The 15067-nt window shown below is 42.4% G+C and overlaps 2 protein-coding genes across 4 annotated transcripts in view; one reads left to right on the top strand and one right to left on the bottom strand.

Annotated features, from left to right (window-relative positions):
- Window positions 1-3952: 3952 nt before the first annotated feature.
- Window positions 3953-11543, bottom strand: agk (acylglycerol kinase). Of its 2 annotated transcripts, none has more exons than XM_080736633.1 (14): window positions 11305-11543; window positions 10394-10433; window positions 10211-10290; window positions 9938-10013; window positions 9718-9843; window positions 9233-9327; window positions 8693-8762; window positions 8361-8440; window positions 7032-7089; window positions 6778-6925; window positions 6472-6569; window positions 6276-6346; window positions 5514-5598; window positions 3953-4718 (listed from the first exon to the last, which is right to left on the bottom strand). In XM_080736633.1, the coding sequence occupies exons 1-14, from the start codon at window positions 11412-11414 to the stop codon at window positions 4584-4586; spliced, it is 1272 nt and encodes a 423-aa protein (XP_080592759.1). In that variant the 5' UTR covers window positions 11415-11543; the 3' UTR covers window positions 3953-4583. The 2 variants fall into 2 exon arrangements, with proteins under 2 accessions (XP_080592759.1, XP_080592760.1); XM_080736634.1 differs by having other exon boundaries at window positions 5514-5594.
- A 503-nt stretch (window positions 11544-12046) lies between these two features.
- Window positions 12047-15067, top strand: part of nup205 (nucleoporin 205) — a 50152-nt gene continuing 47131 nt past the window's right edge. For both annotated transcript variants that reach the window (XM_080737560.1, XM_080737559.1), the window contains exons 1-3: window positions 12047-12075; window positions 13731-13873; window positions 14870-15041. In XM_080737560.1, the coding sequence (XP_080593686.1) occupies window positions 12048-12075; window positions 13731-13873; window positions 14870-15041 (343 nt within the window). In that variant the 5' untranslated portion in view covers window position 12047. The remainder of the gene's footprint in view (window positions 12076-13730; window positions 13874-14869; window positions 15042-15067) is intronic.

Below are 15067 nucleotides of genomic sequence, written 5' to 3'. Positions count from 1 at the left end.
ACTTTTACTGAAGTAAAGAATTTGAGTTATTTTCCCACCACTGTTCATCAAAAAGGAACGGCTCCCTACAGTTTACAGTTTACAGTTTACAGTTTAGGCATTTAGCAGACGCTTTTAATCCAAAGCGACTTACAATAAGCAGATACAACATCGCAATAATAAACAAGATAATAGGTCAGTACATTAACAGCAATATAACAATGTAAATGGATATCTATCTAGAGAAAAACACAATATAATCAAGTTCTAAAGAAACCTAACAAACAAATGCTTCATGTATGGTCATTGATTTTACTGTAGTGCTAAGGGTTTAGGTGGAGTCTGAAAAGGTGAGTTTTCAGTCCACGGCGAAAGGTAGCGAGTGAGTCCGTTGTTCTAAGTGTGACAGGGAGTTTATTCCACAACTTGGGAGCCAAGAGGGCAAACTGTCTCGGACGAGTGGATTTTTGCCCTGGAGTTTTTAGCGAGGGTTCGGTCAGCATCCCTGTGTTGGCTGATCTAAGTGAACGAGTAGGGGTGTAGGGGTTGATCAGCTTTTGGAGGTATGGAGGAGCCATACCTTTGGCTGCTTTGAAGGTCAGCATCAGTGTTTTGTATTCCATGCGGGCCGCAACCGGGAGCCAGTGGAGGCTGCGGAGAAGGGGAGAGACATGTGAGAACTTAGGCTGGTTGAAGACCAGTCGTGCCGCGGCATTTTGGATCAGTTGGAGAGGTTTAAGTGCACATGCCGGGAGACCAGTGAGGAGAGAGTTACAATAGTCGAGTTTTGATATGACAGATGTCTGAATGAGGAGCTGCGCTGCCTCCTGGGTGAGGAACGGTCTGATTTTACGGATGTTATAGAGTGTGAACCTACAGGACCGGGTGACTGATGCAATATGTGCCTTAAATGATAGCTGGGTGTCCAGGACCACACCAAGGTTTCTAGCAGTCGGAACTGAAGTCACCAATGCATTATCTATGGAAATAGTGAGATCTTGCATGGGGCAAGACTTAGCTGGGAAGAAGAGTAGCTCCGTCTTGTCCGGGTTACTGCAAACTGCAAACCGGATCCCATCGTTCATTACAAAGAGCCGTTCAAAAGACTTGATTCGTTCGCAAACGTCCCACCTCTAGTGCTTCCACTTCTGCCTTTAGGGAGCGACACAAATGTGACAAGTCTTCCCCGCAGCTAGCTCGGGTCCCGACGACTGCAACTTACGACTTACAGGACACAGCTATGGTTAGGCCAGCCGTCCTGGCGGAGATAGACATTCTGCGGTGCACCCCTTTTTAGTTTACTACTGTAATAGAATTTGCACCTTAACCCAGCACATTTTAAACTACTACACACAAGATGGATTGCTGTATCATACAGTGGTGGACAGTTATGTATATTTAAGCAATGTTTTGGGTATCTATACTTAAGTTTATCTGTACTTTAATTTATTTTAGTTTTTTGTTAACTGGTGGCTTTCACTCCATTACATTTAAAAAAACAGATATTGTACTTTTGAGTGACTCTACATATCTAGGCAGGAACCCCCTGGACACAAACGTATACTATTAATGTAACAAAAATATATGATAATTAAATGTTTGGAATTTTCTTGGAAATGTTCTAGATTAATTGACATTATAAAGACAATGTACTAGGTATATTCACTATTCAGAATACTTAAAGTATTTCTAAAAGCAAATACTCCAGTACAAATTTGACTGGGGGACTATACTTTCACTCAAGTACTAGGGTTGAGTACTTTGATTTAATGTGATCATGATGAGTGTGATTTGATGATACACACTCATCATGCAATGCTGCACCAAGTTCCACTGCTGGACTAACTTTCTCCTACGAACACGATTCATCTTTTCTCCTCTGTTCTCTTTATACTGAGCCAGTCTGTCTACTAGGGCATTAACAAAAAGGTCGACAAGTCGACTTCATTACACAAGTCGACGCCCACCAGAGAAAGTCGAAGTTGAAAAAAAAGAATAATAATACTTTCTATTGTGAAAATAGCAAATCTACATGCTCACAACGCCTCGCGATGAGCATGTAGATGGCTATTTTCACAATTTCTGCCTCTAATATTTGACAATTTGGACAATGTTTAATTTGCCATTTTAGAGGTATTAAAAAGTCCTTAAATTGGCACTTTAGAAATGTGCAGATACCCTCTATACACATTAAACTGTATGTTGGTTTGTTTACAGTTGAGTGAGAAAACAATGTTTCACATTAAGTTAATCATCTGGGGACCCCCCCAAATAATTGTGGGGTCGTGTGTGATGTGATGACGTCATCCATCGATAAAGTTGACTTCAACTCAACTTTTTACTGAGTCGAGTCGACTTGCAAAAATCACAAGTCGTGAATGCCCTACTGTCTACTGACGTGGAGAGGCTCTCTGTGGGGCCTTTTCCACCGGCAAAGAACCAGTTCTGGTTCTTTCTCCCGCCTATGGGATGAACCAGAGGTGAGCTTTTCCACCGAGAACCGGAGTTGGTTCCGAACCGTAAAAGTTGGTTCCGATCAGGAACCACAAAATCCTTGGTTCCTCTGGTTCAATCTGGTGGAAACGCAAGCCGGTTCGCAAGAACGAACCAAGGTTCCAAAAAAGTTGAACCGGCACTGGTTCTGGAATCTGGAACCGGTTCTTTGCCGGTGGAAAAGGCCCCTGTCACTGTGTGCTGCCGATACCTTGCTCAGTTCTGTTCCAACTTCCTCCTGGTTCCTGTTGAGTTGAGCGAACACAACTCATTGAGAGTTGTTGCTGTGTTCAGATTCAGCTGTCTGCACTCGTCTGTCTCCATGACAAACATCTCTTTGTCTGTGTGGTGATGTCATGGCCAGTAGTGAGGGGAAGAGTGGACCCCCCACCCCTCTCTCTCTCCCTGGACAGATACACAGAAAAGGCCCCATGTGTTGCGGTTGAGGGTTCCTCTCTCTTTTCATCAGAGTCCCATTCATCGTGTAACCCGTTCTAGAGATGGACTGACCTGGAAATGAGTGTCTTTTGGATACTGCTCATAGACTGATGGCTCATTATGTGAACTGATTGAGGTGTCATCAGGGTTGATTTTGTATTTATCTGTGTTCTTTTTTAACGATCTATAAGTTGATGACTGAACCTTTTTGAGGTTGGCTTTTGTGTGGATTTAGGAAACAGACGCTGACTTTGTTCTTTGGATGTTTTCTTGGCTAATGGTGTGAAAGTACATTTTATGTTTGAGGACTGGTGCTAAAATGGGGCCTTAAAGGGACAAGTTCTGGATGTTTTCTTTTTTTACTGCTATGAATTGACAAGTCTTGTAAAGTATTTGCTCAAATACATCCCATTGTTCTTATAACGATGATCAACCGTGCTGTTCCTGTTCTTGATTGGTCCATCTACTTACTCTTCAGCACACAGAGGCATTCTGGCACCCAGTCTATTTGTTTTGCAGGTGTATGAGAATATGCACATCACACACACACAACTGTATAAAATGCCTTCTTTGTGGAGTCGTTTGCCGACTCATTACTCGTACCAGCAATAGCTAATATTGATCTGTTTGTATAGCGTGTCACTCCACTGAATGTCAATAGAAAGCATTATCTGTATTGCACACATGGCACTGACATATATAACTCACATAACCATTCTTTGTTATACAGTAGCTGCAATATAATCTTTCACAATAACAAACTACCAACCCAATCAATATGAATATAAAGCACTGTAAGACGACAGTAATGTATACGTGACCTTGACTGCATGAGACACTCTTGATTTCGTGCAACTTGATTCCACAGAACTGCCATTCTGAAACAATAAAGTATTCTTGTTCCCTCGGATCTTGTATTTGTCTCAAATTATGCTGCTCAGGTTTTAGTGAAATACTTGTCATTACATTATTGACAAGCACTGGGTTTCTAAGTCTGCTTTAACAGGTGTACAAAAGTGACAGGACAAAAACAGATTAAACTGATTGTTTAATGAGTTTCACAATAATATTGGTAAACTGTTACTGTTCAGTAACCATGATGTCTTGGAAAAAAAACAAAAAGGTTGGTCCTTGTTTATACACGTATGTACTGTGTTCATTCTTCCAGATTGTGTCGAATTGTGCTGATATTTGACCTTTTTGACAACATGTAGCATGATTTTTATCTACTTTCAACCTGGTGTCCCTATTTTAGGCATGTCATTATAGGTGGCATCATTTGGCATGTCTAATGTCCAAATGTCCTAAATAAGAAAAAGCATGTCTACAAGCTCAGTACGCATGAGCTTGTAGATGAAATATGTTTGAATAGGGCTTAAAATACTTTTTTCAAAATATCGGTCAAACCATCAGCTATCACTCTAGAATTCTCCAAAATCCTGATCGGACCCACAAATCAGTCTCTTGTCAAAACAGCCCCCCAAGGTATTTTATGGACATTTACAGTAGATGATCAGAAGACTAATATCAGACCAACGCTTCATGATAATTGAACACTGACAGGCTAGGCAGAGGTTGTTCTGCTGTATGGACCGTGAGGCAAGCGGGACGCTGACTGCTGCCGTTTCTTCCACCTCTCGTCTCCTTTTGCTTCCTCCTCTTAAGTTCTGGTTTCACTGCACCTGCGTGAGGAGCTGCTCTTTGCGCTCAGCGCTGATAAAGAAGTGTAGTTTCCTAGGCAGCAGCCTCACCTCTACAGGCATGGCCTCGTACTCTTCATTGTCAATGTTGTAGAAGCCCCCCGTGTCCTGCAGGGTCACGATGAAGACAGAAGGTTATCAGAAAATACACTGCGCCTTAGAGCAGGGGTTCCCAAACTTTTTTGTCTCAGGGCACCCCATAAATATTATCCGAGGCACCCCTACATTATAATTTTCACTCCCAGCACCTTATATTTATAGCATATCGTCATTGTCGGGTGGAAACCGTTCATTTTGTATTTATCATCCATAAAATGTACTAAACTAGTGAAAACAGCAGATCTACAAGCACACAACGACTCGCATGTGCTTGTAGATCGGCTGTTTTCACTAGTTTTGTGCGACAGTCTTTACCAAAAGACGTACACATTTGAAACTTGGAGATACAAGGTTTCTGCCCGACAGTGACGATATTTTAGTGATTATGTTGCGAGGAAAACGTTGAGATAATAGCCATTTTGGTTAGAACTGACTGAAAATAACTTTGTACTTCAAGTTTAAAATGATACTAAATATTTCTTCAAGTGTCCAAATAAATTCCAAATATTATCAAATGATCTCGCGGCACCCCAGGGTGCCCCGTCACCCACTTTGAAAACCCCTGCACTAGAGGACACATATTCTAAATGTAGGCATACTCCACACATGGATTTTCAAGCTACGTTTTGATGCAACATGTTAGCTTGAAGATAAGTTACCGTATTTGTGGCAAAGAACGGATCTTCGGCATATATTATGCATAATACTGAGCTACCAAATGATACCATCTGCAATTATTTCAGGGGTTTGTTTTTGACTCAAAATGATATGAGTAAAGTCCATCTGAGTGAAGGAAAGTCTGACCTGTGGCAGCTGGAGTTGACAGGCACCCACTTCCAAGTTTGTGCTGTGTTTAGTAAACAACGATGGGTCCTCTTCTTTTTTCTTTCTACAATAAAGAATACAATAGTTTAAATTTTAAATAATTTGAACAAGCTAGCTGCCTTTACAGCATGTGTGTGTGTGTGTGTGTGTGTGTGTGTGTGTGTGTGTGTGTGTGTGTGTGTGTGTGCGCGCGCGCGTGTGTGTGTGTGCAGTAGGGCATTCACGAATAGTGATTTTTAGTATTCGAATTATTCGATCTCAAAGTATTCGAATAGTCGAATATTCGACAGGACTGGCCAAACAGTCAAATATTAAGTAAGCAAGAGGCGAACATTGTGAAAATAGCCGATCAACATGCTCACAAATGTGAGCATGTAGATCTGCTATTTTCACAATATTTATCTGCGGAACCGAGTCACATTAAATGTAATACCTACAATTCTAAGTGCTTGTCAGGGTGGGGGTCCCCAGTTCAAATATGTTTATTTTAGGGGTGACTGCCTAAAAAGGTTTGAGAACCCCTGGTATAAAGCATTAACAAATTCATCCACCAGGAGCATTGACAACTCATTCTTCTGACTTCCTATCTAGCCAAGCTTTATAAACTATATCTTTTTTAAAGAGAAAACAATAAAATAAAATAAAAATACGTTGTTCGGTGAACAACGTCGAATAGTGACTTTGATATTCGAATATTTGGTGAATGCCCTATATATATATATGCAGTATACAGCTACTGACCCAACGGTGATAAACTCTCCCACTGTGAAGTTGTCTGGCTCTGCACAGATCATCAGCGAATCGTTTATCCGCTGAGAGGAGAAGATGCACGAAGAGGAAAATGTACTGTCATTATGTTCTGAGGGATAATAGTTATAATATATAACTATAGTATTTAATGATCATAGTTTATAAGTAGTCTTTTGTCTCCACTGACCCTCTCCACTGGGTTATTGTTGTGCGTTTTGATCATCAACTCATGTGTGGACAAACGCCGTTCCTCCCACCTCTCCGGCTCTTCTTCTTTCGGAGGCTCTAAACAAACAAAAAGCGGACGCAGCTCCAGAACATGTATAAACACCTAATGCCTGACTTATACTTGAGTACGCTGGTGTCATGCACCGAAAATAGCATTTCTACACAACAGCTTGTAGATCTTCTCTTTTCGGTGCATGACAAAGGCAACATTTATTTTTTTGAGGGAGCCTCGTGCTGGGGCAGCGATATAAACACGCTACGTTACCTTCAAGAGGTGGGTTCCAGTAATTTTTAAGCCTGCGGATGATGCGGTTGAGCAGGTTCGGCCGCACATAAATCTCCTTGATCAGGTCAGGGGGGCGAAGGCTGGGAGCCAGGTAGGACACTGAAACATTGCGTACCTGAGGCCACTCCTGAGGGACGTAAAAGGCAGGTTATCACCGAGGGGGGGGGGGGACAACAAGCTACTCATCAATGACATCCATTTGTTATGTAGACTGAAAGACAATTCAGGCTTACTCGCAACGTGCTGAACCAATGTGCTGCCGTTGTCTTTAATGGTCCAAGGTACCAATATCTGAGGAAGAAAATGTGCACGTAAATATACAATTCAATCGGTGACATGGCATTGGTCCGAAGGTTCATTAGTCCGAAGGTTCATTAGTCCGAATTTGTTAAGAATACTATGCCTAACTCTAACCCTAACCTTAACCTCAGTAACCCTAAGGCCGGCTTTACACTGCCACTGAAATCTAGCCTGAATAAGATCTGAGTCACAACAAAAGTGGAATCCGATTTTTTTTAAATAGTCTAAATCCAGACAGGTCACATGCATGTCACATGAAATCCGATTTTTGAAAAAGCACATCCAGAGGTGGTTTCAAATCCGATCAATATCGGATCTGAGGACATCTGACTCGGTCTGAAAGCAGCAACCACATCCACCCCATAGAGTTATATGCAAGTCACATGCAAGTCACATCAAACTGGCCAAGCGTCACTTGCTGCGTGACCAGAGCGTGGCTGTAAATTACATCATTACAGAGTGCGAGTATTTACTATTTGATTACAGCCAGATTACAGCGCACTGAGCACATGTGAAAAACAAAAGAGAGAAAACACGTGAGCTAAACAGTTAAAACCAGAGAGAAGAGCGAAACACAAGAGTAAAGAAAAGAAGAGAGAAAAACAATATTGTAACTGTTGAGATATGATCTCCATTATAGTTATTTATTGATGTATTTATTATGGACTGAATTGTTGTATTGTGTATTCATGAACTTTTATTATGAAGTGCTGGACAGGAAGTGCCTTGTTACCCTAAGGCTGTCTTAAATAAATCATGCCCAGTTGTGTGTCGCTGTCGACTGGTTCCAGCAGAAGCTGATGCCTCCCGTGTGTGTTCTTTATTATTTCCTCCGTCTGTACTTTTTGCACCTTGAGTATTTTTGGTACCTGCATAGAGCATTGAAGACTAATCTCTTAACAGTAATGTGTTTACTATGGTCTATTATGTCGCATTTCCTGAACGTAATCAACTAGCGTCGACATAGTGACGTAACGTCATGACGCCTACGTCGTTACCACGGTAACCAAAGCATACATGTCGCCACAGGGCAGCTTTGGGGCAGCTTTGGATTTAGACTGCAGTCAAATCCAGACCAAATTGTCAAATCGGATTTGGGCTGGATTTGACAGCAGTCTAAATCTGGCCTAACTAAATTCGGACTAACGAACCTTCGGACTAATGAACCTTCGGACTTATGGGCAGTCCCCATTCAATCAAGTACTTTTTCCATTCAGAAAGCTGAGGTCTTAGAATACAACTTCAGTAGTAGTCATTCTTACTTGCTGATGGTAGCAGCCACATCTCTAAAAGCACCCCAGCGCAGTCCCATCAGAGCAAACACTGGCTGCTCCTTCTCCCCCTACAGGTAAAAAAAAAAAGAAAACACCAACTTTAACCAACCCTAGAATTATACAGTAGTGAGAATTGCAGTCGAGTTGTTAAAAATAATTGAGATGACACACCACAATGCTTTAATCTAATAAAATAGATCATGCTTATTCAATTATCCATAACGAATTATCACACGTGTGTACTAGAATTGTTGCTGACAAATGCAGGTTAGGTTACATTTAATACAAAATTGTTCAAACTGAAAAGTTCCCTTTCTCACTTTGATTTGTAGCACGTCGAGAGGTACCGTCTCTCCCTTCAGAATGGACAGGGTGGCTGATGTGATGTGTCTACAATGTGGAAGAAAGAGACTGTTTATTTCTGAGGACAGAGTAACCAAATAGTTACAGAGTAGCCAAATAGCTTTACGAGAAGCCCCCGCCGGCAGGACATAGTCTCTTCGTCCTACTCCTGTCCAACACCTCCTCACTGATAGTCCTCTCCCCAGTTCATAGCAGTCACTAGCTCAGCAACAAATATTGCTCCCTTCCCGGCTTCTCTTACCCCAAACGTTATCAATTGTGAGCAAGTTAAGCCACATATATTTTGTCAAACACAAAAATAGCAAATCTAGGCATCTAGTTCACAATGCATGGTGATGTTATGCGTCGTGAGCTTGCAGATTGGCTAATTTTAAATGTACATTTTGCTGTTACATGTTCGCCTAGGACCAAAATAGGGACGGCAAGTGCTTAATAAACACATATGCGGTGAGAATACCAGTTTTAATCACCATGAGTGACACTAGAGTGCTACTTACTTGACCTGGTTGTCACTGAGGAGGTGAAGGCTCGGACTCAGGGAATTGCTGGAGCCCAGTGGAATGAACCCAATAGGGATTTGGCTGAACGCCTCCTGTAGTTTAGAGACATAGATCAATAACTCACAACAAGGAGAGACAAACTGTTTCACCTGCACAAACAGCTTCCCTTTTTATTCTCTTGTTTTCATGTTTATACTGTATTTGAATGAAGTACAAACAAGGCAACCTGGCGTTGTGCATAGTTGAGCCACAGCACCCTCATGTGGACATATTTTGAGATACAAGTGACACACATGCAATCATAGACATGAAGCCTCATCAATAATAATACCTCAAATGTGTATAGCCCTTTTCTAAATACTCAAGTGATACAGAATTATATTTCAGCCGCTCAATAAGCTAAATGTTAAGTACTTAGACAATTTAAATTAATATATTGCAACAAAACAACAAATCATCGCAACTGTACGATTGATACCCACTTGATCTGCCCTCCGCAGCATCCCGGTTATGACTTCCTGTAAGGTACCATCGCCCCCAGCAACTATAAGCATGTCTGTCTGCTCCATCAGGTCAATCAGTTTCTTTGCCTGACCTTCATAGTCGGTCTGCGGAGGAATCACAATATCAAGCACAAACAGCAGACACAAATAGACCCGATGTGCATCTTCCAACATGATGATAATGATAAAGTAACTATACCTTGACCACGGTTATTTCCACGCCAGCCAGGTGTAAAATGGGAGCTGCATTTTTCTCAAATAAGTTGTTGGCTTTCCTGGTGAGAGCAGAGGGGAGGTTACTTCTCTGTAACTTTGTAAATATCTTTACACTGCTGTGCTGCCTCCAGGCAATAAAGGTATCTATCAATCTATATATATCTATCTATCTAGGGGGGTTAGAACAATAGATTGTAGTGATGTAAACAAGACTCGTAGTAGAGTTTTGCGAGAGATTCTGAGACGTGTGTCGTACCCTTTGCAAGCTGCAGGATTTAGGATCACAGTGGCTTTCCTCAGCCGCTCCTGTGGCGTTATCTGTTGACGGCCAAATTCCTAACAGAGATATCAAAATGTTGTGAATTGTAAAGAAGAAAACAGGCAAGTGTATGTTATGTAAAGACAGGAGATCTCAGACATGACACATTTGTCTTCTTACCCTTGCCTCAAGGCATGCCTCTCGCCGTAGAAGATTGTCACTGACAAAACAAAGGATATTATAGGCCTACACAATGCACATAGAACACAATAAGAGGACAGATACACTTCTATATGTCTGTCTGTCTGTCTGTCTGTCTGTCTGTCTGTCTGTCTGTCTGTCTGTCTGTCTGTCTGACTGTAGCCCTGAATACAGGACTCTCATATACATGAGAGTCCTGGTGCCGCCTCAACATGAGGAGTAGTGGGCAATCGAGCCCTTAACGGTTTGAGCTAGGAACGTCAGATTTCAAAAATAAAGTGCTTACCTAAGCCAACTTTGATAACAATTTGACGCCGCACAACGTTCATTACACGCCGCTACCGGATTGTTGAATAAAAAGCATTTTTGTCCGAAATTATTTTGCTTAACATAGGACGTCCGCCTCTAGTGGACAGTCGCGTCATCTCCGGTTGATCATTGTAGTGAACGGAGATGATGCGATGACGCGACTGTCCACTAGAGGCGGACGTCCTATGTTAAGCAAAATAATTTCGGACAAAAATGCGTTTTATTCAACAACCGGGGAGCGGCGTGTAATGAACGTTGTGCGGCGTCAAATCGTTAGCAAAGTTGGCTTGGGTAAGCAGTTTATTTTTGAAATCTGACGTTCCTAGCTCAAACCGTTAAGGGCTCGATTGCCCACTACTCCTCATGTTGAGGCGGCACCAGGACTCTCATGTATATGAGAGTCCTGTATTCAGGGCTAGTCTGACTGGTGCTTCACCATTAGCTGGCACTAAACAGAAGTTATTGAGCATCTAATAGAAAACATACAATCTTGAACAATGAAGTTGTTGGGAGTGTATTTCTACTAAATGTGGATATAATCCACTCGAGATTCCTAGCAGTGTGTACAGAGCTATACCTACCAGTATTTGCCATTCAGCCAGTGCCCACCATAGGACAGAACACACACAGCAAAGGTGGATTTCTTCCAGTGATTGCGCAGAGTTCTGAACACCTTCACAATCCCAGCCATGGTCTACTGTGTGTATAACCCCCTCTGAACCTCTGTGATAGAGTTAAGACTTCATGTCTGGTACCAGTAAACCTTAAAGATAAACACATCAGCTCATCTCAGCGGTCAAGTCTCCATAGCTGCTGTCAAACTAGCATCATGGGCTTTGTGGTGTAACACACAAACTTATCCGGGTGGAACTAGTGACTTGTTGGTTCCTCTCTGAGGCGACTGCAAAGTGGTATTTCACCATACACGAACCTATTTTTATTTTACTATTATTAAGAAGGCATACTACAAACTTTTTTTTTTACAACAGTAACAAACAACAATATTGCTTGTGTTTTGTTTTTTTGATGCGTCAGTATTCAGTAGTAGTACATGTAAACTACACTTCCCATAATCCCTTAGTGCCACACTCGACCCTGAACAATTTTTGACCACCTCGCCTGAAGAGATTACAGATGTTTATACATGTTTCTAAATATCTTGTTTACTTAAGTGCCCACCAGTGTGTATCTTATTTAAACCTGTTTGCTCTCTTATTGTAAACGTGCTTACAGTATTTTCCAAAAAGCCATTACATTTAAATTTCTTACAGGCGCATTTACAACTGTCAATCCGGATGACAACTACCTGATCCAGAAGTTCATCATGGCGGCGCAGATGGCGGTAAATTCGGGTATGAAATATGATTTCTTTCCCCACAGACACAACGAATTCAACATCTACCGTGTCGTACTTGCATTGTTGTTCATGAAGAAGCGCGCGTGTGTTCTGTTTCAGTGGACAGTTTAATTCTATCTGACACGCACCGAACACATGCTGAAGGATGCTGGAACAGCACAGCATGAGCGGCTAGGCTAACGCAGCAGTTAACGTAACCGTTAACGTTAGCAGCATGTTGTTGTCAGCTGCCTGATCACAGGAGAGTTCATATTTCAGTGTTTCTCAAACTTTTACATTTCAAGGTCTCCCCTTAACTCTGACAGTGCACAAATGGAACCAAATACGGGTTCATTTGGTTCCATTTGTACACTGTCAGAGTTACAGTCAGACATGTATGGGTCAATTTAGACCCCCGTATTAATTTGCGATGGGGAAGACACAATGTTATCGTTTACTTTTAAAACGAAGGTTTAGTGAAACGTTTAGTAAAATGTGACTGACTGATTAAACCAGCAGTGAGCACTGGAATGTCAACTAGTGTCTTGTTATTATGTTGCGAAAATGAAAGTGAAACTAGGTTCAAGTTTTGTCAACACTATTCATAGTGTTGACTGTGTGTGTGTGTGTGTGTGGGTGTGTGTGTACTGTATACAGTTTAATACACACACACACACACACACACACACACACACACACACACACACACACACACACACACACACACACACTGTGTGACACACACAATTAAGAAATAATAATATGAAAGAATATAGCAGCAAGCAGCATAGTAATTATTGTTTTTTTTGTTTTGTTAACTTGTTTGTTTTATACATCATCTTCATTTCTCTTAAGTTAATATGCTGGATTACCACTTAAACCCTGAGTAACGTGAACTTGAACTTGGCTCTGTACTTGGTCTACACTTTCCCCTCTCCACCAAATCTCTTTGCCTACAAGAGCCAATCTTCAAGCTCACAAACGTCACAGCGCGACTCGTTGTACTTGTAGATCTTTCTGCATTCTTTTGGGGCAAATCAATACATTCTTTTATTTATTTATTTTAAATAAAAGAAACAGTTCATATCACACAAAGATTTGGCACGCCCCCTGTTGTAACTCTGAGTAACCCCTAGTGCAGTGGTTCTCAACCTGTGGGTCGGGACCCCAACAGGGGTCCCCGAATTATTTTGGGGGGTCCCCTGATGATCAACTTAATGTGCAACGGTGTTTTCTCACTCAACAGTAAACAAACCAACACAAAGTTTAAGTGTATAAAGCGTATATGCACATTTCTAAAGTGACAATTTAAGAACATTTTAATACCTCTAAAATACCTCTAACACTGGCCAAATTGTCAAATACTAGAGGCAGAAATTGTGAAAATAGCCAATCTGCAAGCTGAGAATGTAGATTTGCTATTTTCACAATAGAACCTTGTTATACAAAATGTAATGCCTCAACTGTTAGTGCTCGTCGGGGGGGGGGGGGGAGTCCCCAGTTAAAATATGATTATTTTGGGGGTCGCGGCCTGAAAAGGTTGAGAACCACTGCCCTAGTGGTCCTGGACACCCTGTTGAAGACCCATGGTTTAAGTTTTTAAGATTGTGTGTGTGTGTGTGTGTGTGTTTGTGTGTGTGTGTGTGTGTGTGCGCGTGTGTGTGTGTGTAGGAGCCAGTCTGTGGGGGCCGCTGAAGGAGTTGTCGGAGACGGTGGAGGGGGCGGTATGGAGGAGAAACCCAGACAGTGTCCACCTCCTCGACCTGCAACTCAAGAAACACAAACCACACTTCCTATCGCTCTACAGGAACCCCGTGAGAGACACACACGCAGAAACCCTTTGAATCAAACATTAGGACAATAGTAGTCTCGCGTGGCCAGACTGTTGCCTCCGCGATTTGCAAATGCTCCCGGCATACAGTCTGGGGCACGGAAATAGAAACGATGAGTGCGAGAGAGAGCGGATGTGACGCTACCGCTCCCTTGGTGCAGTAGCAATAACAAGTTCTACTGGAAGCGTTATGTCTCCTTTCAACATTTTTTGGGGCGTTATTTCGTCTTTCTCTGGTGTTGTTGGTGTTACCTCCATGATGTTTTCAAATATTTTCCTAAACTATACACACATGCCTCCCCCTGGCCAGCCGGGGCGCTTGATGGAGGGGAAAGGAACTGGTTGGAATAACGTGTTCCTTCCACGCGCTACGTCCATCCCGGGGAAATCCCCCCTGTCAGGTGAAAAGAAACAACTTGGACTACTCATGCATTGAAGGAAGCATGAGGTCAGTCCGTTGTCTCCCCAGGCGCGGCAGAGGGAGAGCAGAGCCCAGGATTACATAGGCAATTGGCACTGGGTGAAAAAGGGTTGCAAAATCGTGGGGTAAAAAAAAAATATATATATACACCTACCTATAACAAGAATATGCCGCCCAAATGACTCTGTGCGAGTGTGCTTCTGGTTTTGTTTCCTGTGAGACTACTACAGTTCCCTGTAGCAGTGGCTACTTCCGATACTCGCCGTTCGGGAGCTGCCGTTCCAGACTCTATATAGCATTCGGAGATTGTGAATTGTGATGTGAGATTACGGTAGAAATCATAATATCATAGTAGTATGGCACAAGTGTTGTCTGTTCCTGGTTTTACTAATTTTGTCTCTCACCCAGTCCTATAGCACACACACACACACACACACACACACACACACACACACACACACACACACACACATGAATGCAATTAGCCTCGTAATAAACGGGTGCTTTTACTTTGTATTTTGCACCAATGATTTACATGCCTTCAATCTTTCCTTTCAGCCAAAGAGTGCTGAGCAGAGGGAGAAGGTGCGTAAGGCCAGCACGGAGGGAATCGCCATCCAAGGCCAGCAGGGATCACGGCTCCTACCGGAGCAGCTTCTGTCCGAGGCCTTCATCCTCAGTGACCTGTTCGACATCGGGGAGGTGGCGGCTCTGGAACTGCTGTTGGCAGGTACTGTGTCCACACCATGGAGAAAG

The sequence above is a fragment of the Nannobrachium achirus genome (genome assembly GCF_963921795.1).
Source record: "Nannobrachium achirus genome assembly, chromosome: 11".
Taxonomy (NCBI): domain Eukaryota; kingdom Metazoa; phylum Chordata; class Actinopteri; order Myctophiformes; family Myctophidae; genus Nannobrachium; species Nannobrachium achirus.
This window is presented reverse-complemented; position numbering and strand designations above follow the sequence as displayed.